A 25,846-nucleotide genomic window follows, 5' to 3' on the forward strand; every position below is an offset into this window, starting at 1 on the left:
CTTTTAGGTTTTCCCCCCTGACCTTAAAATAAACAAATTATTGTGACACTTGTGAAAGCTGTGTATGATTTAAAAATAGTGCTGTTTAATAGTAAATTAAAGCAACTATCTAAAACAGAACAACAAAACATTACAGCTTAGAAATAACATGATAGAGGGTTAAGAGTGATAAAAATTACGGTAAAACCACAGTAATAACCTAGCTTGGTATCATCAACAGATAATATGAAACTGAAATCTATATTTCGGGATAAAAGCAGGCAAAAACAAAAGGAGGGTGAAAACTGCCTCTGCACAATGGCATGAATTAAGTCCCTGCATCCAGAAAGATCTGTATCTGGATTAGTTTCTGACGTTGGATGCATTTGTGAGGGCATGGCCCCAAATTTCCATTTTCTTTACAACCACATCCAAATCTGGATTCCCACTGACTCTAGAAGTTAATCATTAACTTCATAATTTCTCAGTTGAGCAAAGACCCACCTCAAATCCTCTCCAAGTAGTCCTACTAAAAAAAACAAAAACAGAACAAACAGAAACAATCTCACAACCTCCTTCCTGAATGTAATAATGAGGAAACACATTTAAGGATGGCTTAATAATAATTTAATGATCCAGTTTTGTTACCAGTCTTGTATATTTAATGTAATATTTGATTAATCCATGCTTTACCCTTTGTTACATACAGACTAATACAGCTAGATGTGGCTTTTGTTAATATGATGCTATTACCTGATTATTACTGATATTACTATGATATGGAAACACTTGTGGGTTGTACTGATTATTCATGGGTCACTTGCTTTAGTATTATTGTAGGCTCTTTACCTTACAATATAAAGCACCTTGAGGCAGCTACATAAATAAAACTGAATCTAACTGAATTAAACTTGGTGGCATGCATTCCTCGTGCGCCATACTCATCAATACGCTCGGGTTCGATACTGTCTGCCCACCTTCCTGTCATCTCTTACTGCCTAATAAAAGCAAAAAAGCCAGAGATGATTCTAAAAAAAATACAATTTTATTCATTTCTAGTCACGTTATTTGTTCTAATATGGCCGGGGCTGCAGCTCCAGCAGATGGAGGCATGGTTCTCTTTTTGTGTGATGAAAGTTATTAAACGACATAAAACCAGCGCTGTTCTGCTGCACTTTGGTTTAGAAAATGCCGTCTGCGACCGAATAAACTGATGTATAACCACTCAACCTGAGCAACGCGTAACCACCAGCCGGTTTTCGTGGTGCTAATGTTAGCAGCAGGAAAGAAAGGAAAGAGGTCTGAACACTTTTCAGCTCCAGTTTTGTAATCTAATTCTTAAAATGTTTATTCAGAGGCAGCTTTTGGATCTGTAGGCTCTTCAGACTTGTCTGTGCAGACCTGACAAGAGACTTGACAAGTTTTGCCTAGATATACTCGCATGCTTGCTGTGGTAGTAACCTCAGTTTTTTTTTATGTTTTATGATTGCTATGCTAGCTGATTATTTTAATTCTATTCTATTCTATTTATATAGCGCCAAATCACCACAACAGTTGCCTCGAGGTGGTTCACATCGCAAGGTAAAGACCCTAAAATAGTTACAATAGATTAGTAACCTTTTAGTGACTTTAACCAGGAAGAGAGAGGAAGAATGTCCTGTGAGAGTGTCCTGGGTGGAGAGGATAAACTGTCTCCTGTAGGGCAGGAGAGAAAAGGCGCTCTTGGAGAAAGCCCTGTTAGTGCTAACCGCTGAGCCACCAGGCTCCCAGCTGTCACCGGTGTCGTAACATGGTACTACCGATGAAGTTTTAAAAGGGACCTCCACTCGTGTTCTTAAATTGGAATGCAAAGGAAGTCTCACAATGTCTTATTTGATAGTTTCCTTCTGATGTGTTTCAAGTGCTGATGGCAGTGAAGTTTGCAAACTTGCAAAATGACATCCTTGACTGCAGCATCCAGTTTTAGGCGATGTCAGTTTTGTCGCAGCAAAACTCAGTTGCAGGCAGAATGCAGAGCAGCGGCTGGTATTGGCTCTGATGCTGATGACTGATTTTATTGACTGGAAAATTAAATCACTTTGATATAGAAACCGTTGGCCCATAGCGGTGGCCTCTCGATGGAACGATGCTCGCAGTCGAAGAGCACCAAACAAATGTTTGGACCTGCTGCGAGCACATTTAAAATCTCATTTTTTTATCTTTTGGATCATTTGGTGTAGGAACAAAGTGCCTCAGTTTGTACTTTTTAAAATTTATTATTATTATTTTTTTAAAGAAAGCCGTGATTATCTGTTTGAAGAAAGAAAGCAACGGGGAAAGACAAAGGCATCCCTCATGTATACATAAACTAAACTTTTTACATTCAAGCTGGACACATGGTGTGTGTCTGTTTGTGTGTGTGTGTGTGTGTGTGTGTGCGTGTGCGTGTGTGTGTGTGTGGTTCGTGTTTCCTGCTTTTCCTGGAAGCAGAGGTGCAGCCTGTGCTGGAAGGTGGATAGTGTTGCTGGGTTGTGGCATTGCTGTCAGCCGGTTTGTGTGGAGGATGGATGTGGGAGACAGAGGGCAGGCATATCACCGTGTCACCTCTCAGACCACCGGGTGCCACGCCCCGCAGTCAATGACATGTCCGCCTCCGCGTGGCTTAAAAAAAAATCTCTTCTTCTTTAACGTTTCCCGCCTGCGGTTTAATAGGCTGATCCTCACGCCAGAGTTCATCCTAGTTAAAGAAGAATTAACAGCTTGTGTCATGCTGAGATTCATTAGAGATTTGCAAATGATCCAGTTTATTAATTTTTCTGTTTGTCTGTCTCTATCATAATTTATTTGCTGTTCGTTTCTCGTTAACACGTGGGACAAATATAAATTATTTATAAAGTATAGTTGTTAAAGTCAGGCCACCAGCAGGTAATGCCTTTTATTATTATTAAAAATTAAATGTATTTCTTTTAGACACTGATATTAAAATATTTAGGTTCTGGATAGGGCTGCACACTTTGTCGAATTTTTAATTTAAATATCAATTTTGGCTTCAAGCAATTAATAAAACAAGCTGAGCGATATAAAATGTTTAACACGGATTCTTTGGTTTTGCCTTTCAGCACATCTGCCTCTGCAAAGACTTGGTTCAGTTTTGCATTAATTTATTTAGTTTTTGGTTGAAGTTAACATTCAAGTGGCTGAGTGGGGTCAGTCGTGTATTTTAATGCACTGTTGTGATGTTTTATTCATTTAAAATGTTTGCTACTGTAATTCTGTTAATCTACCTCTCCTGCTATTTTCCATTTTACAGTAATTGTTAATGGAAGTTTCTGTTCTGGTGATTTTTAATATTATAAGCTTTGATTTTAGTGTAACTTTCCCCTGCACTGTCATGTTTTCCACGGCTAATGGCCTAGAACAAGATTCAGAGATAACCTGGAGTACTTGGGGTTTGACCAGCCAGTGCAGACATGCATGTGGACAGCCTTTCAGGGATATTAGGACAGTGTGTGTTTCAGCTAATAGATCCCATCCAAACCAGACAAATGTCACATACATACTTTGTTACATACAGACTAATACAGCCACATATAGCTTTTGTTAATATGATGCTATTACCTGATTATTACTGATAATTAGATCCCATCTAAACCAGACAAGCGTGACATGAAGAGTAGGTGGAACTGCAATCTCTGAACTTCTTTCAGCAAAAAAATCTTATAAAACACAATTAATTACATTAAATTTGTAAAATGTCTTCCATAGATAAAGGAAGCCATACAGGTATAATATACACTTAAAAATAATGTCATATTTTTGTTACGTGAGGGTTAAAAAGACAAGTTTCTTCTTTGATGATTAAATCATGATTTGAGCATTGACCAAAGTAATTGTGATTATGAGTAATCCTACTTCTGCACCTGTGATAAATACTCTTGTTCTTCCATTTTTGTTTGTTTAGATGAAGAACTTGGAAATCCAGGTGATGAGAGCGACGAGAAGAGCAGCAAACAAGGTTTCCGCCTCCGTCTAGTAACTTATTTATTCCAGCCTAAAGTTTCCCTGCATCTACGTCCTGCTTTCTTCTATTTAAATGTGTTCCCTGTGCTTCCTTTCAGTTTGGTCCTCAGATTATTCCAACTACTACCAGGGTTTGTGGGATTGCCAGGGCGACGAGTCAGACGAACTGACCTTCGAGAGAGGAGATCTCATCTACATCATCAGCAAGGTCAGCATCGCCATCAGCACAAAATAATCCGAGGGCTTATTTAGGCTTTTTTTCACAACTCTTTGTTTTTCCCCTCGATCGTCCCTAATGGAAATCCGCCCCTGATTGCACGCTTGACTCGTAGATATAATTACAGGAGCAATTACAGTAGTTTAGGATAGGATGCAGTTGTGTAAAACGTGCAATTATTTAAGGGTTAAACAACATCAACTCCAGTAATCACCTCGTCCTCATTTACTTTCTGAACATGCTGATATCTCCAGCATCTAGATTTGTCCGTTAGCATCTTGGTGCAGCACCAACAGCGGTGCTGTCTGTTCACGGGCCACTAGGGTGAAGTGCCATTCGGGCGCTGCGTAATGGTGCTGTTGTTCATTACGGCGCCTCTATCACAGGGGTTAATTGAGTAGGCAGCCATGCGAGGCTCTTCCTTTTCTGTCTGACGTGAAACTGCAGGTGAAGCCATCCTGCATCTCAGCTCTTTTCCTTCAATCTATTTCCTTGTGTTTTATGGCCATCGTGTAGTTACATGCGGAGTATCTACCAGGAAAAAGACATCCTACTGGAAATCGATGGCTTGTAATTTGGGTACTTTTACTCTGCTGCGTGCAGGGACTTTTCTCCACACTGCTGCTATTGGTTGGTTTCAAATTGAATCATCATGTTCTGTGTTTAGACTAAATTATCTGAAGAGGAGAGGCAGGAAGAAGGAACTCTTTTTTTTCTTTTGTAAGTAATTATGAGATAGAGATGAGGAAATTATGTATTTAGTGTCATGATTTCTTGCATCTTTAATCACCAGTAGATGGTGGTGAATTTTGAGTATTTGTCCTTTTTTTGTTAACAACAGTTTCAGTGCAACAATCCTTTCAAAGAGGTCAGGGTTTTGGATTTTGATGTATGAATTGTGTCAGCTTCTGTTGAAGGAATGTGAGCCTCCTCTTTATAACAACAGATAAAGCACAGGTGAAAAATGCCCCTCGCAGAAGATGGACTTATAATTGCAGTTCTTTTGGCAGTGGCAGATTAATGAGATGCCAGGCTCGTCTGTCTGCGTGTGCTGCTTGATAGGGGGAAATGTCAAAACAGCCACATCAATTTTTCACAGCGATGACAAAAGCACTGTACTCGGGGAGACAAAGGGGTCCTGGCTCTGGGCTTCAGATCCGCCTCAGATGGCCTCAGCCCCACTCGCCGTTATTACTTTTCACTGTATGCATCAGATTACTGCCTCGCCAAAGACCTTAAAGGCAAACTAAGTCCAGGTTGGAGGCAGGAGTTTGCTGTTGTATCTCACAATCTTAATGACAGAGATTACTCTTGTTTTGTCAAACTGGACGCTGGAGTCATAACAAGGTGACAGACCATGAGAGAGCGCCCTAACTGCCTCCTAATGGACTTCAAGCGAGCATTGTAAATTATTTAAAGGTGATGCCCGCACGACTTCCGAATGTTTGGTTTACTGTGACGACACGACTCCACCCGTGTCCCATTCTGCGTCCTAATAGCATCACATTCACCTCATGAATAGCATTATTTGGATTATAGCCTGTAATCGCCTATTCATTTTAATGAGCCCTCGGGGAGGGCTTCCCTGTGCCTTCTGTATATACACGCAGACCCCCAGCGGCATTCAGTTTTACGGGGGGAATTCCTAAGGACCCTGACCTCGATGAGTGAAATACGGGCCCTTGGCTAGAACTCAAGCCCGTCGCTTAACGGGGGACCCAGGCACACGAAATGGCCATAATAAAACCAGGGCCCATAAATTCTCTCAGAGGGTGGGAGGCCTGGTTGTCTGTGCTGTTATGTCAACACTGACCATAATTACAAGGTAATAAGGACACGCTCTAAGTGCTAAATCAATGGTGCTAACAAACTGTTATTTTTAAAGCTGCGATGTGATTGACTGCTGAAGTGCAGAATGGGATAGCCACAGGCGTGGTGTCATATGGCTGTGAACTGAGGAGAACATGCCGATTGTATAAAAGGCCCTCATCCATCATTATTGATCTCTCACTTACTGTAAAGTGGGAGCATTTTTACTGTATTTGTGTTTTTCCTCCCTCTTGTGTGTTGCTCTGTGTGTGTGTGTATCACTGACAAAGTAAATAAATTAGAAACCTCACAACTCATATGAATCCCATTAGTTCAACAGAATTAATCTCGCAGACCGTGCCGCCTGGTTTCAGCGATGCCTAACTCTGCCCTCCGCCGATGCTCAGCCCGCTGAAACATGAGGTAGAAACGCACGCTGAAATCCATCATGTGATTTTTTTTTTTTTTTTTTGCTCTGGCATTTCATTTCTGAGAGTTTGCATTTTTCTGATGCACATTATGGCTTTACGCTGGCATTTTAGTGTGTGATGACAAATACGGGTGAGCGCAGTTCTTTTTTTTTTTGCAGTATCACACTCTCCAATTTTAGATTTAAATTGCAAAGATGTTTCAGCCACATCAGGAGCGCTGTAACGGCATCATTGCCTCGCCGGCGTCATGCAAAGGGATATTATTTGTAGTAGGATTTAAAATGTGTTAAATGTATTGTTCCACTTCCCGCTGACACATGTAGTACCTGTAGTGCTTTGTCTCTAAAGCCATAAGGTGCATTCTTGCCCTCTAATTTATGGATCCACAATCAAAAGACGTGGGCTCTACAGGTCAGCTGTCACATTCCTGTATTCCCACAGGCACTCATGGAGAACGGCGGGATGGAGTGGGAAGAGATTTATGGCACAAACCCATCCAGGGTCCTTAAAACTCTGGCAAGTGCTGCCCCTGCTGCTGCTGCTGCTGCTGCCGCCACCACCTCTCTTCCTCCATCCCGTCCAACCAAAATCCAGAGAGAGGGCGGCCGGCCAGCCAATCCGGTGCGGCTCCCAAAGAAAAGCGTCACTGCACATTTGGCCAAAGTGTTCAGCTTGTTAGAGACAATGAGAACGTGGACACCACTGACACCTTGTGGTGGTTTTTAATCGCTTTTTTTTAATGAAAACTTTTACAACCACTGAAAGCTGATTTACATCCTTATAGATGTACTTGTTGAGGGGTATAATCGCGTAAAACTCAAGCTCGGATATTCACAATTTAAATTATATATTCCATGTTGTGTCCTTGCTAGCCGGGACAGTTTTTCGTCATGTTGCCTTCATGTTCTCTTTTGGCCCTCTGCGTGCAGGCCACACCAACTGAAAGCAAGTGAAGAAAAGGAAAAGTGGTCAAATAATCAGATGGGAAAAGTCAAGCCAGGGAGACAAAGAGGAGGGGATCCCTTTATTCTTTTGTGTGAACCCTGTCCACCGCCCCCCCTCTCTCTTTCTCCTTTTCGCTGTCACACAGCCATTTAAAGACCCCTAGCTGCTATTGTGGCCATAGACACCAAGACGCTATAGACAGGCAGAGACATCCTATTTACCACCCAAAGTAGCAGGGGGTGAGTCTGGGGTTTGGGGTCATGCAGGAGGCAGCGGTCATCCCCCGGTCAACTACAGTAGGTCATTATTCAGCCCAAGCCAATAGCCCAGAACAGCGTCCGAGCAGCCCACCCCCCAATCCATTCTGCTTAATTATTATAAATGAGGGGCGGCGTAAACAGCCATCATTACAGACACTCAGTGGCATACACAAATCCACTTTAAATTGCTATTAAGTTAAGGAGCTATCTATAATCCCAGGCGTGCATTAGAAAGGAGCGAGTAGGTTTTCTTTTTATTAAATCTCATCGTCCCTGAGATATTTTCAAACGTTCTCATGCTCTGTCATGTTTCCAATTTGAAGCCAATTCGCTGATTTAATTAAAAGCCCACTTGGAAAAAAATGGACACCAAGTAGCCATTTCCATCTCTGGTTAAGCCGAGTTATCATCCGTGTTTCCGAGTAGATTTCGACCTCCCCACCCCATCAAAATAAAGAGAAAATCCTTCTACCCTGAAGTTTCAGGTGTTATCAGTTGTGAAGTGTACCTGTGTGAGCGGCGAGGAGGGCTTGCTAACCTGATAACAGGTTACAGATGGTGTGCTTGTGCCTGGCTGAGGTGTCCATGTTTCTTTATTAGGGTCAGTAGTGATGGAAGAACTGCAGAGAGCTGCAGTGCATGTGGAGGAGAGCGGGGAATAAAAACAGAGAGGATGCAGGCGGAAAGGTTGCTACAGGAGAGACGTGGAAGAGAGGAAAAAGAGGAGGTGGAGGAGGGGGTTGGAAATGGGGAAGGAGGGAGGGAGGGAGAGATTGTAACACCCAGGCGGCGGGTTCAGCGGCAGGGCAATGAGAGACTTCCTGCGCTCCATCATGCCCAAGGCCTGCCTCAGTCAGCTGGTGGCCGAGGAAAGATGCCTCATGTGTCAGGCTTATTAGCACTCCCCCTAGTTTGTATGCATTTGGGATTGCACGAGTGTGTGTGTGTTTCATGTGTGTGAGGAAAACATGTGGTCAGGATACGTGCAGATTTTTACACGTGAAAAAGGTGATTTTTTTTTTCTTACCTGACACGAATATTAAAGATGTGTTTTGTTTAGGCGGATAATGGTGGCGTGACACGACACCTGCCTTCGCCCACCGCCCTCTGTCTGTCTCTCTCGGTCGCCACATCCAGCCAACCTCGACTCACCTTCTCCCCGCTTCGAGGCTCGGGGTAGCTGTCAATCTGTCCTGCGGGTCGGGGAGCCGTGAGCGATGGGCCTATCAGAATGCCACCATTAGCCAGCCCCCTGAGTGGTAAATAAACGATCGCGCCGGTACACTGCAGGTGTTGTCATGGCAACCCACTCTCAGTGCCAGCCCCGCCCACACCCGTTCTCCCCCACCGCCACCCCACCTCTCCTCTTGGTGGAGGAGTCACCGGGAGGTCAGCGAGTCAGCGTGCCGCAGCCGCCACGACACGGCGCTGTTTGCCCCCCACCACCACCACCACCTCTCCTCCCCCCTTCAATCTGCGCCCAGGTTGCAGCAAACACAGCCTCGGATACGTGTCACCTCAGCACACGTTTCCCAGAAGTCAGACCCCTCAGGGAAACCTTATTTTTCCCCCTCACAGGGAACATCTTCCATTTCAGTCCCGAGCCCAAACGTTTATCTGTGCCCCGTTTGCGAGTTTCACGGCCTGAAAGCCAAAAAAACAGAGGAAAACAAACAGAAGGGTGGGGGTTGGGGGGTGGGGGCATTGAGGAGCCTAGTTTTTGTCATTTGGATAATTTAGTCTGCAAGCCTTTTGGAATGTCCCTATTACAGCAGGTGTACTCTGGATGAACCCATTTCAAGTGTGAGGAAGATGGACTCTGCACGCCTGACAGACTTCCACCGCCATTGGCACCCACTCCGTGATGTAGCAGTTGTATTAAAATGGCGACGCTGATAATCCAAAAGACCTTTCTCAGGGAGAATTTGAGACCGACTGCACAGATGGGCCGCGGAGATAAATAAAACTCTCTGTCACTACGGTTGGTGGAATAGTGCTGCGACGCCCCCAAGGGAGAGAAAAACTGTTTCGCTCCCTCTCTCCGATGCCTCCCCCCACCGTCCGTCTGTCTGCCCTCTCCTCCTCCTCTCCTCACGTTCTCCGAATGGGAACCGGAGCCAGCTTTCCGCAACCGGGCTTTTCCCTGCACGGTCTTATGGGGAGCATAAAAAGGCCATTTCGGCCCTAACTTTCCCCTTCGTTATGAGCTCAGACACAGCGAACTGTCAGTTTGTCAGAGAGCCAAGCACACTGGAGCATCCCAGTCAGAGCTGTCAGAGAGGTTTGCAGGGGGAAAACGATGAGGCCTGGGTGGACAATCTGCTTATTGTGGGTACCTGTTTGTGCTGTTAGAACACTTGAGCCTTGTGGTTTATTACCATCTAAGCGGTTCATCCATCCTCGCTGTCCAAACACCGCTCATTAGCTGCAGGCCTCATTCCTCTGGCTGCAGAGAGGTGTCAGGTCCGGATGATCGGCTAAACCTCCTACACGATGCCTTTCATCATGTCAACAGAGTGCGCGTGAACCAGAACCTGAATCTGAGGCATGCACTCAGCGGAAAAAACCCACCAATTTATTTTACACATGTGTCTGCACGTGTATGATAAACTGTCCGCACAATCGCGTCGGGTCTGAAAAAGAGGAGAGATGAGTGGCACTGGGGTTTCTGCTCCAGCAGGGTGGCTTGTGCCCCCACTGCCAAGCCGATCGCTTTCCAAATATTGATCCAGTACAGATCTACTCATAGCCCGGCTGCTGTGATCAGATCATCATGCAGCGGTTCAGTCATGTTCCTTAAATGCTTGAAGCAAATTAAATGAGCAGCTTCATTATTTCAATGTACAGGTCTGGAAGCAGTGCAAACTGCTGTGTTCCCTGTATAAGTGTATATCAATTAACTTACTTACATTTGATTCGGCTTAAAGTTAACTGCGATTCTTTCAGCTACAAATAAACACACACAAAAAAATCCCTGTTTTCATAGAGATTCTAGTAGATTTCCCCCATGATAACCAAAGCATATGTTCAACCTCTATTTATTAATTTTTAAAGCCAAATTTTAGCCTCAAATAAATTTGCCTACATTATATTTTTAGGGTTTTTCTTCTAGGATGTTTTCCTTCAGTTCAGCAGATGAAAAATCAACATTTCTGGAGTTTCTTATCTGCACAAAGACTCAGATGGTTTTCAGTCACAATACATCCTCCAGATCGATATTTATTGTTTGTTCTTAGCTTGTTTCAGTTTTTTTTTAAAATCCCCATTATTATGCTTCTGAACTGTCCTAATTGTAAATAAATGCTGTAATCATAAGTAATGAAAAAAACTGGTGTTTATGGGATTTTTTTTGAGGCACAGTGGATTTAATCGGTCACCTTCAACCAGCATTTATATTTTCTCTGAACATGCACGTGAAATAATCCGTCTTTTTTGTGTTGTTTTTTTAATCACAGTACAGAAATGAACCGTCGTTATAATTAGTCTGGGGAAACGGGCCAGCTGTGGCGATGGCTTTGGAGCGGTTAAAAAAAGCTGTTTTATTGTAGACACTCGCTGTCTCGATAGCCTTGTTTACCGTTTGCCTCATTTTTTAATGAAAACCCTGGAGGCTAATACACCAAAAGTGTCCATTAGGAGTGCCGCGCATGGCTCTTTGTGGACGGGACCACGCTTGCCTGGATTTCCTGCGCCAGAGTTGACTTTAAGCATTTGTAACCTGATAGGTTTTCTCTGGGTTTCTGTGTTAAAATAATTCAAATGTCTCCTCTTGTGTTCAGTGGTGTGTCAAATCAGTATCAAAGTGCAGGTTTTATGCCTGATCCCGCTTTGTTTACCTGTTCCTAGACGCCCTTTGAGCCTCACCACTCTGTTTCTTCTTTTTTTGGGGCCCAGGAGTACAACATTCACGGGTGGTGGGTCGGCGAGCTAAACGGCACCGTGGGCATCGTCCCCAAGGACTTCCTGCAGCCTGCCTACATCCTCTGAGCTCCAACAGGTACCGAGGTACTCTCTTATCATCAGCATTATGGACCATTACTGTGGCCTAATACACAGAAACGGTCCCCCTGGTACTCATCCAGATTGCCACTGAGGTATATGCAGTCGTTGACCTGCCATTTATGGCATCTGCTGGCTGGAAGAAGTACTGCATAAAGCAATCCGAGTGCTGCAATGGGCAATGGGCGAGGATAAATATATGCAACAGAGGCATGATTACAGCGTCAGTTGTCCTATTTAAGAAAATGATTCCCTAATGCAGTCAGATAGGTGCAGCTTAAAATGAACACTGAATTATTAATGCGTCTTTCTCTGATATGGTTTCTTTTTCTTCACAGCGCTGCGGCTGCCGGCACGTCCTGCCATGAATTACTCTTGACACATCTGTCAGATAAGCGTTTGGCATTTCAAAATTATTCCCCTTTTATACCAATGTAAATTATTATATTATCACCTAAACTTGCTGCAGCTGTACTTACTCTTGTACACTATAAGCCATTTATAAAAGCCTGTTTAAAGAAAAAAAAATCAAAGTGCACACTAGAGCTGGAGTAATTAGTCTGTTAATCAGTTTTGATAAGTGATCAATCGTCCTAAATGTGAGATTTCTCATTTTCTTTATAGTCTCAACCACTGTTTAGAAAATTCAGAAAAGTGCCAAACTAAACAGTGAATGTGTTAATTCAAATAAAATGACAGACACATCAATAATTAAAAGCACCATTAGCTGCACTTTTGAGTGATTAAGAATGTTGCATGCATGCATTTATCAATCCACTGGATAAATCTGAAAACAGGACGTTGATTGTTAGTTTATAAATTGATTTCCTCATAACTGACATAAGAAACAGTAATGTAAAAATATTTTAATGTAAACTCTGCTCGGAAATACTAAAAATAAAATATTGTGTGCTTTTGTTTCTGTTCTAAAAAAAAAAAAAAGGGGGGGATTTTTAAAACTGTTTATTTGGAGCCACTAGGTGGCAGGCTTGCTTCAATGTCTTGGGTCATGTGTAAAAAGCTGTTTAATAAAATGACATGACAGTAAAGAGGAAAGGGTTTTATTGAAATAAAATAAAATTATCATGTGCCCATGTACATGGATACCATCACTCACATTATCCTCGTACTCTTTGACATCTGTATTTAAACAAAACTCAAAATAAACCCCTGTAGTTATTACCAGGAACAAAACCAGTGAAACGTTAAAATCCCTCCACAGCTTAGATGCAAACAGCTTATTAAAATAAAGTCAGATTTCTGTGCGAAACCTCACAAATAGAACCTGCCGGTCCCTTTCAAATGCAGCTTAAAAGAAGCAGAAGTGTTGTGGGAACAACGTCGCTGCCAAGCTGCAGACAGGTTACAGGCAAGACGACCAGAATTTCCACAGCAGGCATTCAGGATGTGTTTGAACTCGCTCATTACGACGCCAGAGGACGACGGCACGATCACACTGGACGTTTCACAGTGATCAAACAGGCGTAAGCTTAAAAATTTTGATATAACTGATAAATTACAGGATTTCTTTTAGTGATAACTCAGTTATTGTACCTTTGTATTTTTATTTAGCTTTTACTAGAATTTATTTTTAGCTTCCAGATTAGGTTTGCTTCATTTTTCCTTTCTCTTTTTTGTTAATTGAGGTTAAGTAAAATAAATATAAATATTAATTTATATAAATAAAATTCTATATTCATATTCTAATCATATTCTCTGATTAACCCAAGGTTGTTAGTTTTAACTAAAACTCTGTGTAATAAAATCAAGACTAACTGAAATTATATTGATAATGATGATTAAAATGAAATAGAAATAAAAAGAAAATTACTTTAACTTCAGTGTTTGTCTGGTAAACTTTTTGTTTTGTATGAGGTTTAGGATGTCTAACTGCCTCAAAAGGGAAAAGTTTGTACTGTAAAACCAAAAAAATGTTGACAATGACAAATATCCTTTATATTTTAATATTTAAGTAAACTAAAATCAACACTGACAATAATAAAAACTGAAGTGAACATTTTCAAACCCACTCTGGGAATCAACAAATTGCACTGAAAAGGAAAGAAAATTGAAATAAAAATGAATTTGAAAATACAAAACTGCTGTATTTTAAGCGCATTGTGTAGCATGCAATAATACTCTTTACATGCAGATAGATGGAAAATCCATCATAAAATCCAGTGCATACAGAGTAATGAGTGATTTCAGACACACTCTGAGTTGTGGAGAGAGGAAAACACACAGGTGTGTTAATCACGGCTACATTTCACGCAGGGCAGGTCCTCTTTTTGGATGAACCTCAGTTGACACGCGTTTCACAGGTGTCTGCTGTGGAAAAAGGCCTGCTGGAGTTAAAGCTCACAAGTGTGAGGAAGAGTAAACTATTCTTAAAAATAACCTGTGCCCATCTTGCCTGACTGGAGTGTATAAATTATAAGTAAAAACTCTTAGTGTGTGTAAAACCATGTCATGGCCCTAAAGGTGCAAGGCATCCATTTCTACATCATGAAGCTGTATAAACACAAAACAGGAATCACATTGTTACAGATCAGAAGTTCAAACAGGAGCCTGTGTGCATTTCACAGGTTGATTTAAGTGTGTTTTTTCCCCTCTCATCCTTCAGTAATAAATACCAGTTTAACGCATGATCAGAGACGTGTGTACGGGGACTGAACTACGCGTATGCTTGTTCTCAGCCCGAGTATCATCCTGCGTTAGTGACCAGCACAGTGAAAGCTGTGAAGAATTAATACAAGCCGGGTATAACAGAACTATTTAACAGCATGTGAAGCACATTTAAAGAGCAGTTAGGTCTCATTTGAGGCTCCAAATGTGACGAGGAACTCTAGATTTAGAGAAAAGTTCACTTCGTTCAATGTCTGTCGTGAAAGAAAAATGTGTCCACTGATTATTTATTTTAGTGGCTTTCACCATTCCTCCTCTCCTTACTGGGAATTTAGAGATCCCTTTTTCAAAGAGATTTAAATAAAGGTTTTTCACATTAATCGTTTAAGTGCTGAATTTCCACTCTCTCTGTCCACTGTAGGAAGCAGTGTTGTGTTTGCAAGTTAATCCCCTCCAGGGTTTTTCTAGGCTCAAAATGGGCCTCAAGGGTCAAAGTCAATGCAAAGACTCTGTGTTAACATGCTTTAACTTACAAAAAGAAAGAAAAAAGTCACAGTTCTGGTGATTTTGCTTTAGTAGAAAGCCAAAACCAATTTAGTGGGCACTAATTTTTTCATATGCAAGAAAAACCCTGACCTTGTGTTAGCATTTTTGGTTGTTTATTTCTTTAATTAAATCAGGAAAATGTCTCTTGATGGTCAGTATGAACAGGAACCACAAATTCCACTAAGTTTCAATACAGACACAAAGGAATGTGAACTTATCCTTTAATTTACTGAAAGGCCTCAGAGTATGAACGTAAACTTAACTCGAGCACCTTCAGCTGTTCACTGAAGCCAAATGGAGAAGTGAAGCAGTCAGGAGGGAAATCAGATCCGGTACATAACAGAGAAATTCTAATGTTAGATTCATGCTGTTTTGGAAGAGTTATACCTACATGACTGAGAGTGTGAGGTGTGTCTCGTAACCCTGACGATATGAAGACGCTGTGTACGATGGGAAAAGTTTGGAACAGAGCGTTTGATTCAGTGGATCTATATTAGAGGAAGACTCTTAACTAATGCACCTCCACCTCCTGAGTCTCCTCTGAAGGTGAGAGTGTGGCTTCCTCCTCAGTACATCTACCGTCACCCAATCCACGAGCGTGGCTGGTTGCTAAGATACTAAAGTCTCCATTTTCAGTCAGATCTCCTGCAGTTACAGCAGAGTTAAGGTCTGCAGATTTACTCAGGTCACTGAGGGTGTATTGCAGGTCCTCATCCTCCTGGGCAGAAAGGTGCTGTTTTTCATCAGGATATCCGTTCACCTGCAGGTCCATGATGTTCCTGCTGGATGCCTCCACATCTGACCAGCAAGTGGCGTCTTCAGGAGGAGTCTTCACAAAGTCGTTTGCGACCTGGATCGAGTCGTCTGCCTCCTCACAAACGCTTTCCTCATCACTGACCTTCACGATGCTGTCGTTGGAAGATGGCAGAGAGGAGCTGACCGTGTCGCCCTCGTCGCTTTCGTCTTTGTTGCCAGCAAAATCCACTTCCTGTGTGTCATCACCATCCTGTTCCACCGCAGATACACCGTTCACCATGTGGGCCTCGTCACTGATTTCTGATTCGAGCAGCGTTTCCTCGTTACCTCCTGCTTTGTTGCCTTTTTGGTCGTCGGCGTTGACTTCTAGAACATGAACCTCATTAACCTCAGAGATAACGGGATTCTTGGTACAGATGTCTTCCATAGCTTCCTGAGATCTGGCATCACTTCCTAAAATGTGTTCATCACAGTTATTTTCCTTAAAATCTAAAATCTTCTCAGAATCATCACATTTTTCAGGCTCACAGTTGACTTTTCCTTCATAAGCATCCTCATTACTCTCCTGCAGCTCCACCTTTTCTTCTTCACCTGGAGGTAAAACAATCTTCCCATCGATCACGCTGTCCTCAAAGCCGATCCCCGTGAACGTGTGCACCTCCACCGGAGTCTGTAACCTCTGCTGGATCTGCTCAGCAGAGCTAAGACTCTCTGGACTGTCCCCCAGATAAAAGGTTGCCTCTGACGGGCCGCTGTCCTCAAGAACCGTTTCAAGAACGGCCTCAAGATGGTTGCTCTTCTGGGAAATCCTTACTGAGCATTTCTTCCTATGGTCCTGATCATGGACCTCCAGTAAACCTTCTAGAGGGTCAGCGTCACCACATGAGACGAGCTCCGGGCTGATGGTCTCATTAGGTTGTTGGCAAGGTTGATGAGGAGCCGGGCTGTGGAGGAAAACGGGAACAAAGGTTTAGAAATTGTTCAATTTAAACATTTTATACATTTAATGAGGAGTTGATACATTGCTACTGAAGGGGAGAGGTGTAAGGAAAAGCTCTAGAATACAGAGACTATGCTGGTTAGCTCAGCTTAGCACAAAAACTCCAGAATGGAGAAGTAGTCATCCAAAAAAATAAATCAATAAATCAATTACAAAATCAATCATCCAATCCCAACAATTTACATCTTTTTTTTGGTAATGTGTTAAACAAGATAAAGAAGAAAGGGCTCTATATAACCGCCAACATTCAGCCGAATTAAGAACAAGCAGCAACATGTAGGGCTAAAAATCTGCAGTTCCTGTTATGGCCACTTGAGGCTGGCTGAAAATGAGTCAGTCCCCCATAGACATTGTTAAAATGCCCAACTTTACTACAGAAAAAAAATACAATGGTCTAATACAAAAAAGGTTTTGGCCTCTTTGGGTAAATTTTTTTTTAACTCATCGATTTGGAAACTTCTAGACTTCACCTGACCTTCTCCACCATATTTGTAGTACTTTTGGAGTATTTTTTAAAGTGATCTGTTAATATCGTCTGCTTTGTGTTTAACTGAGCTAATAAGTTTGTGACCTTTGGTAAGTGAAATTCTAGATTTTTTATTGGTTATTTAGGAAAACTTAAAATTCAATCCTCTTGTGCAAATATGGATGCTGCTGGCTTAAAAAACAACAACATCGACGACAACAACAACAACAACATGGTAACTGCTAAATGTTAATGCTGAGGCTTCAAATGTCTCAGTTGGTGAATATAAATAGTCTATTGTTTACAATCATAGACTGTATATAAACGATGGACATAAACATATAGACATGTTATATCTACTCTCGGGTTTTAACATGGAAGTCTATTAGATTGGCTCACTTTTGGAGTGAGCCTCAAGTGGGCATTAGAGGTACTGCAGTCACTGTTTTTAGCCTGTGACATTGGTTGCTGTTTGCAATACACCCGTATGCATAATCATCTCTGTAGGTACCGTTCTGATCTTTTTCACGTACCTTTCCATTGATTCGTAAGAAATGGTCAAACATGGCTCCTTGATCAAATCGTCCTCCTGTGCCTGAGCTAGTCCCTGATTGGACGAGGCATACGTGAGGATGGCATCTGTCACGGAGTAAGGGGTGTGGCCTTGGACACAGTCCTGGATGTGACCGACTGGCAGCTGGGTCTGTAGAAAGAGGTGGAGCTGGCTGTCTGACAGACAGACGGTCATGTGCACCACTCTACAAAAAACAAAAAGAAAAAAATGACAGAGGTAGAACAAGATTAGAAAATGCTTGTTTAGACGATCAAATACTGATTTTAGAAAAAGGAGAACTGACTTGTCCAAGAAAATCTGAAGTCCCTTTCTTCTCTTCTCCAAAAAGTCCTCATTGTTGAAGGAGAAGAAGGATTTCCCTGGAAGATCTGGGACTGGTCTGTAAGGATAAATAATAATAATTATCCATGTCTGTAGAGATTATCCTCTTAAATCTGTCATAGAAACACTGCTCCAGAGGTGCATCCTCATATTTGAGGTCGCTGTTTCTATAAGCAATCCCACTGAACCAAAGCACTCAGTCGCACTTTTTTTTTCTGGTTGGTTCTGTGTGTCATCACTGAAGAAACCTGAGATTAAAGAAGGATCTTTCAGACATATCTGTGAATCACACAAAGCTTATCTCATAAAGTCCAACAATAAAAACATGGAGCTGGAAATGAGCAGAGTAGAATCACATTAAAGCAGATGAGTTTCCTGTTCAGTCCCGTTTTAATTTTGTTTCAGTAAATATCTGGCTCTTAGCTGCTGAATGCGCCACACAGAGCAGCTAATGTACATCCATTTATTTTCTTAACCGTTTAACCACTAATGTGGGCTGAAGCGTATCCGGCTATCACAGAGAAATAGGCAGGTACACCTCGGATAGGACTCCAGTCTATCACAGGCCTAACCCTCTAATCAGAAACACCAGTTAACACATGCAAATCCAGTGAGTGTACAGTCGGAGGAAAGGAGGAACATGCTTCACAGAGCTAAATGGAGTCCTGTTTCAGGCATCCCTCTACTAGATGAGACACAATTCATCTTCGTAAAAGACAGCCTTAGATCACTAACAGACATTTACACAAAATGTTTAATTGTTGTTGCTTTTTGTTTCTCCAGACTTTGTCTTTTTTGTGTGTTTTTTTTTTTATAAAGTCCCAAATAAGTCATCTACGTTGATTCCATGTCCATTTCTCTAAATAAGGTTTGTACATCTTGTTATAGAGAAGGGGGGGGGGGTTTAACTGACTCTGTTGTGTAAAGCACTTTAAAAAACACAACATAAATATTCTTATTTTAAGCATTCTGGAAATCCAGGATGCTTAAAAGTCTTTTCCTGATTGTTATTTTGGGATTAATAAACCCTGGGTGGCGACCTGCTTTCATCTCCATCTTTGTCATATCTCGTCTATAATATCCTGACAATAACTTGAACCTGGTATCTAATACCACTGCACAATCCACTTTGTATTGTCTCTGTCCTGTCTTTGTTTATTGTACAGTTAATATTGTATAGTTATCATTATAGTATTGTATAGTTAGTAATTAGTACCTTTTTAATCCCTTAATTGTACCAAAATTTAGCACGTTATTTATTTTATAATGTCTAGTTTTATATCTCTTGGAGATATATCTTTTATATACTTATAAATGCACCGTGGGAGGCTTGGGGTGAATTTCGGTACACTGTGTATACTTCTGTATTGACAATAAAGCTCTTGAATCTTGAATCTCTATGAGGACCAAAGAACAGAACAAAACTGGACCAGCTGACTTACACCAAACCGGCGTTCTTCTGCAGCTTCTTCTTGAGCCACACAAACTCACTGTACCGCCGCCGCACACAGGATGTCTTGGCTGTGAAGGCTTTACTGTTGGTCTGAGAAAAAAAAATAAAAGTATTAAAAATGGGAAAGTTGGTGATATTTTGAGGGCTTTTTTCATAATATAATTGAAATCAAAAGGCACAATAGCCTGACGCCAATAGAAAGAGAAGGGGGGAAAAAGGTGTTCTTCTCTGTGCCGGAAATATTCAAAACTACATGAAATGCAGATTCTTTCAAAACAGAAAAAAATAATCCCCAAATCTTCCATTTACTCCTGCCTAAAAAACATAATAAAGAGTCAGATATTTTTTGGGCCAGTGGCTGGGTTACATCCGGGCCAGGTTTTTAGTAAACTCATGCCACTGATGATCACACTCATGCTGTGACTTTAGTGAGTCATGTTCCAGCTGGTGAAACTGCTGCTGAGCTCATGAAGTTATCACATGTCTGATTTGTTCCAGTAACATGTGACACTTTCTAGTCATGTCTACATAACAACGAGGTCCGTGGTTTTTAAAGAAATAACAAATAGAATCCAAATTCACGCTTTTTAAGATGTAAAATAAAATTGAATTAGGAGCAAACAATGCCAAAACTACAAGTTTAGAGAAAGAAGAACGGAAGCGCTACAAGGTCCTGACATCTGATCCCACAGCACGCTTTGGTGATGCAGGTAGGATTACAAAGGTCATGGAAACTGTGATAAATATCATCTGAAAGTATACCCTCAGGGGAAAAAGAAAAAGCAAAACAAAACAAGGTATTGTGGTAAAATGATATTTTAACTTTGGTCGTTTTTTTTTTTTTATCCAAATTAGTTAAAGAATAATGTGTTTGTCTTAAAAATGTATTATTAGTTCATTCATTAATAAGCAATCTACCAACACCTGTGACCTGGTACATTCTAATCACCTCTGTCAATTCTTGATATTTATTATTATGTATTTTGTATATATTGTGCTATTTCTTAAATGTGTAAATCTGTAACATTTTGTAGTGTTAAATAGTCGAGTCTGTTACTGTTACTGTACTGGAGCAACTGTAACCCACATAATTTCCTTAGGGATTAATAAGGTATGCTGATTCTGATATAAAACACCGAGGGCAATCAATGGGCTAAAATTTTTAAATTCCAACCAACAGGTGAGCAAAAGTCCTGCTAAAGATCTAAACTTCTTAAAGATGATAAGAGAAAGACTTTAGACCTTTTTGCTGCCTGCCTAACAATAATGTGTCGCCTCCTGCATCTCCCCATTAGGTATCCTTTATATTGGCCTTCTACAGATAAAGGTCGTGTTTAACACATGTAAAGTCCTCACGCTTTCCAGAGTTAACAGCCAGGAGACCCCTTGGGACCTTAAAAGTAATAGTTGAGCGGGGTTTTCCCTGGTTCACAATGGTGACTACACATGTAAGCACAGCCTGCATTAAATTAGGACAAAGAATACGCTTTGTCCACTTAAATTTACAGAGATCTGTGCATTCGCTTTTACTTTCAGCCACTTGGAATGTATTTCAAGCGTCTACTTAAATTAAGTCCCATTTATAGAAAAATGCACAGCACTTGTGATTTCCCTTTGTTGGAAAGTCAGAACCTCTCTGGTGGGTCGCAAAAATGTTTATATGCAGGAAAACCCCTGGTTAGATTTAGACACATAGAGAGAGCTTAGGCAGTTAAATGTTGGACAGGTTTATAGTTACTGTGAAGTAAGAGGCAATAAAAGTGCTAACTTTTGTCCTAAGAAAAGTATTTTTGAGGAAACTGTCTCACCTATGCAACACAATAACATGTCGACAACAAACAAACCCATGTAAGATCATGTGAGGTTGCATAGTTTTAGCCAATATCATGAGTCAGCTCCCACAAACACACAGACACAGAGAGGAAATCCGCCCAGGCATGAAGCCTAGCTGCTGAAACAGCATTCCTCGGCACGGCTGGTGTCTCCATAACAACGTGAAACTCCTTCCCCCCCTAAAAAAAAAACATTCAAGGAGCGGTAAAGCCCCGACTCTTTTATACTCTTATCTGTTAAAAAAGATTAACATTCAAGTCTGTGTATTTTTTGCATTTTATCTGCACTGTAATCACTGCAAACAGTTAGTTTGCAGTACTCCATCCATCCATGCAGGCATGCAGGCATGCATGCATGCATGCAGTGAAGCCAAAACCTCCAAAACCCCTGGGAGGACTCAAGCATGTGTTGAGTTTGCCTCTTCATTGTAGGACACCAGCACCCAGGAGGCATCCTAGTGAGACGGTGCACCACCTCAGCTGGCTCCTTTCAATATGGTGGAGTAGCGGCTACATTCTGAGTCCTTCTCAAATGACCGAGCTCCTAACCCTAGCTCTAACGGAGGCACTTGCAGCAACAACTCATCCCTGACCTGCAGTGGGTTCTGTGAACCAGCTGAGAACTATGACCTCAAACTTGGAGGTGCCAATTCTCATAGCTGCGACTTGGCTACACCCAGAAATCCTGTCCATAAAATTTTGATCCGAATCAGTGAAAAAAAATTAAGTCCAGTGAAGTCCAACACCTACCGGGAATGAGTACAACCTATTACCGGCAACGAGGACCAATGGATTCAAACCAACAATTTTCCTGCTCTGAGGCTGCAGTGCTTAAACACACATTCAGTTTGAATTATGACTCTGGTTTAATTAGTTGATATAACCTAGTTTAAACTACACATTTCTGCTTATAAATGATTAAAGACAATTAATTTTTTTTAATGTGTTAACAGTCAAACGGAGACTTATGTTGACATAAAACTACTTGTAATGCTCATCTGTTATCTGCACTATAATCACTACTACAATTAAAGTGTGGAAAGAAAACCTTGTGATGTCCCAGAACTGTACGTGTTCTCTTCAGGTGTTTATGTTTTTTGGTCCAAAACTTAAAACCTGAATGAAAATCTTTTATCACCCACAAACGCTGTGGCCAAACATTCCTGCTGCTGGTTAATTTTCTTACTCACATGCAGGAATATTTTATAATCCACATAGGAGTTCCAGGAGCCTTCGTTCTGAATGCGGGGATCTTGAACCCGCACTGCCACAAACTCCTGAAAGACAGACACACAAAGCGTGTCAGCAGTGCTGTTTGCATGTCTGTTGTGTCATTATTGTGAAACCACCACACTGTTGGCACGACACAGGCCTCTTCTGCCAACTTTGTTTTTTACAGAGGCTTTTACCCATCAGTCTGTTGTTTTCCAGTTTAGCTAAAGGCTAGTGTGAACGTGTGTAGAAAGCAGAACTTGTGTTGAAAATTAAAACATTTAAATAAGAGAGAGGGAAAAGGTACTTACATCTTCTTCGTGATTACTGATCATCCTACCGAGTGCTGCACTGCAAAGAGAGGAGCAAACAATCAGATCAGCTGCGTCAAAACCTTTTGAACATTGAGAAAGTTTCACCAGTGGCGTCATGAGCTCATGAATCACCCTCTGAAAGAGAAGCTGGGCAGCTCAGCCTAACTGAGTCACTCTCACGCACACTTCTATTTACCATGAGTAGCCCGCAGCCACTCTTCCACAGAGGGGAGCATGTGTGAAGTGAGATTAACATGTAAGCTTAAAGTCACAGTTTTTTTGCTCTCTTTTTACCCTGACAGAGAAATGAATACATTAACTGGTTTAAAATGAGCTGCAAGCACCACATTTTCACTGATTCTTTTAATTTACAGTACAATCCAAGAGTGATACAGATTCTCCACTGAGGGAATACGTTTTAAATGCAACCTGCTGAGCTGCATCTTACTAACAAGCCCAAAGGAAGCTGTGGAGATATGTTACAGCAGCATTTCTATTCCACTGCTGATGCAGAAAGTGCATCAAATTTTTTTCCTGCTTGCTCCTAATATAGCTGCCAAGTGCATTTTACACTGCTGGGAAATGCAGATAATAGTACACCCATAATTTTCAATTAATACAACTAATCTCACTTTGATCTAATCAAGAACTAAAGGGATTTCCACGTCTTCTTTGTTAGGCTACATGGCAGTGCTGGAGCTAAAGGTGCTAAGCTTAAAGTGATCCAGTTTAACCAGCTGCAGTGTCAATGTGCAGCTGTCATGTTAGAAATGAATGCATGACCGATTTGCAGCACCAGTGTTACCTTTTGTATTTTATTTTATTTGTAACAGGCCATACTCAGTCGGTCCAATTTGTGCAAAAATAACACCCTGCTGTTTACGTGAGAGAGCTCACAGCCTAAAGCAGGCAGCCCCAGTTAACCAATAACGCTGATAATCACCATCATGGCACCCGTTATCACCAACTGGGGTTTCAGGTTTTTGTTGACACAAGGAAACCCCAGCTATGTTGAATTTGCTTCATAGTACACCTCACAGGACTAAAAGTATGTTGTTTAGTCTTGTTTCCTGCTTTGCAAGCTTCCCTGTTATCAGTAACCAAATACTGGAAGTTGGTTAAACCACTGTCAGTTCAATTCTTTAATTTAACTTTGACTGACTGGTTTCTTCCACCAGTTCTTAAAACCAGTTTGAAAATGACATAACACTGTCTGAGTGAAACCTACACGAAACCCAAAAGTGTCCACGTGTATTGAGTCTTGTGAAAGTTCAAAGCAACTGAAAAAGGGTATTGATACTCAGCACAAAGTGTAAACTATGACTGCATCCAAATATCAGCTGAATATCAGGACCAATATCCACCACGAAATTGGTTATTGGTCTAATTTAGTATTAATATCACCTCAGAATTTGCCAGTCAGTGCTTCCTTATTGTAAACAACATGCACACGGGGGTTTTCAGGCAAAAAGCAGACAATGTGTGACAAAGAACATGCTCTTAATTTTCTTGGCCTACAAAAATTTCCCCATGTAATGGTGGTTTTGTGGCCAGTCTTAAATATAGATTCCTCTTATAAAGTGAACTAGCAAAAGAACTATAAATAACACACAAACAGGAAGCGTGAGTTCAGCAAAAAAAAAAAACGATTTAAAAAAGCCAGGATGATCTACATGTACATAGCTAGAGTCTCAAAACAATCAACACAACAGGGACAATCACTTTAAATCTCCTTTTACTGTTACAGACACGTTTAACAGCTACTTCACCAGAAACACCGCGTAAATGTGTTTTTCTCTGCTTTAGCTGGCATTTCTTGAACCAGTTTGATAACAATCGAAAACAACCACATATGAGCACCCACTTGGAAGAGGTGAAGATTTAACAACAACGTGTTTCGTTTAGTTTCCTGGCCTGACTAATTGTACTTTTCAACAAGGTGGCTAACAAACAAACACCAGCTGAAGGGCTAGCTCCAGCTAGCAGGTACTTACTTTCATACGTTGACTGCTGTGGTCTCGGCCGGTCGGCTGTGGTCGACGTTGCTTGTTTCGTTTGTCGATATTTCTGCTCGATTTGGCAACAAATTCTTCAAACACAGAGGACTGTGTTCACCGGCAGCTCCTATCTCCATTTCGCAAAGTCACAAGCTCCACCCCTGTCGCGTCAAGTTTGTACGTAACCGCGTAGTGCAGGGTAGCACGTAAAGAGGGAGGGGCTTGAAAAAAACCCGCTGGCTTTGAAAAGCTAGCGTTTTTTTTCTTTTTCTGTTTATTAGTAAAAACAGCAAACGATGATCAAATTGTTTTAATGTAATGCTCAGTTTGCTTAAATATTATGAGTAAAAGTTTAAAGCGGGTAAATTTGGCTCTAAATACTGATTATATGTATTTCTTTAAAACTATTTAAGACCTCTATTCTTAAACAGTTTTTTGAAAGATATTTGTCAGGCACAATAAAGTTTTATTTACATCTCAGTCAGTCAAATAAATGCTGCTTGACTGTTGTTGTTTTGTGGTAGGTATGGTCAAACTGAAAATACATTTTTATGGAAGCATTTTTTTCCACCACAGAAATTTTTTACCACATCAAAATTACTCAAAATCTTATTATCTTGACATTTCAACTTAATAATTCAAAGTTAGGGTTAGTGATTTAGATTAGGGTTGTCTGGGGCTTACTAACTCCAAATGTTGAGAAAACAACTCAAAACTTACCAAAAAAAAAAAGGTAAAACGCCGACATTTAAAGTTCTTGACTCAAAATTTAGACTTAAAAATGGCAAAAAAAAATGTTATCACTTATCAAAAATACTGTGGTGAAAACACACTTCCATAATTTCTGACATCTTTCTAAAAGCACTACTTTTCATACTTTATATAAACGTAACTAAAATACTTATTTCTTATGAGTCTACTATCAGTACTTGTGCTCAGTGCTGAGCAAGAGCCTGGATCCACTGCTCATTTCTTTATATATATTTTAATTCTTTAATACAATCTGAACTAGGCAAGCTTTTAATAATTTTTTTAAGTAGTTTGCAGGAACAGTTCCCTAATCTTCTTTGAGGACTTTCTAAGCTCATCTTTGGATGCTGGTTGGTTTTTC

At 41.1% G+C, this 25,846-nt stretch overlaps 2 protein-coding genes across 3 annotated transcripts in view; one reads left to right on the forward strand and one right to left on the reverse strand.

The window, feature by feature from the left end:
* The window catches only part of skap1 (src kinase associated phosphoprotein 1), a 39,340-nt gene extending 26,740 nt beyond the window's left edge, over positions 1-12,600 (forward strand). For both annotated transcript variants that reach the window (XM_084937154.1, XM_084937153.1), the window contains 4 exons: positions 3,920-3,973; positions 4,077-4,186; positions 11,535-11,637; positions 11,978-12,600. In XM_084937154.1, the coding sequence (XP_084793280.1) occupies positions 3,920-3,973; positions 4,077-4,186; positions 11,535-11,627 (257 nt within the window). In that variant the 3' untranslated portion in view covers positions 11,628-11,637; positions 11,978-12,600. The remainder of the gene's footprint in view (positions 1-3,919; positions 3,974-4,076; positions 4,187-11,534; positions 11,638-11,977) is intronic.
* An 84-nt stretch (positions 12,601-12,684) lies between these two features.
* On the reverse strand, positions 12,685-24,922 carry snx11 (sorting nexin 11). Its single transcript, XM_084937152.1, has 7 exons — positions 24,733-24,922; positions 22,736-22,775; positions 22,403-22,489; positions 19,370-19,470; positions 17,890-17,985; positions 17,566-17,790; positions 12,685-16,510 (listed from the first exon to the last, which is right to left on the reverse strand). The coding sequence occupies exons 2-7, from the start codon at positions 22,757-22,759 to the stop codon at positions 15,322-15,324; spliced, it is 1,722 nt and encodes a 573-aa protein (XP_084793278.1). The 5' UTR covers positions 22,760-22,775; positions 24,733-24,922; the 3' UTR covers positions 12,685-15,321.
* Between the last annotated feature and the right edge of the window lie 924 nt (positions 24,923-25,846).

The sequence above is a fragment of the Perissodus microlepis genome, chromosome 8, assembly GCF_051167445.1.
Source record: "Perissodus microlepis isolate ML-2025 ecotype Zambia chromosome 8, ASM5116744v1, whole genome shotgun sequence".
In the NCBI taxonomy this organism is placed as follows: domain Eukaryota; kingdom Metazoa; phylum Chordata; class Actinopteri; order Cichliformes; family Cichlidae; genus Perissodus; species Perissodus microlepis.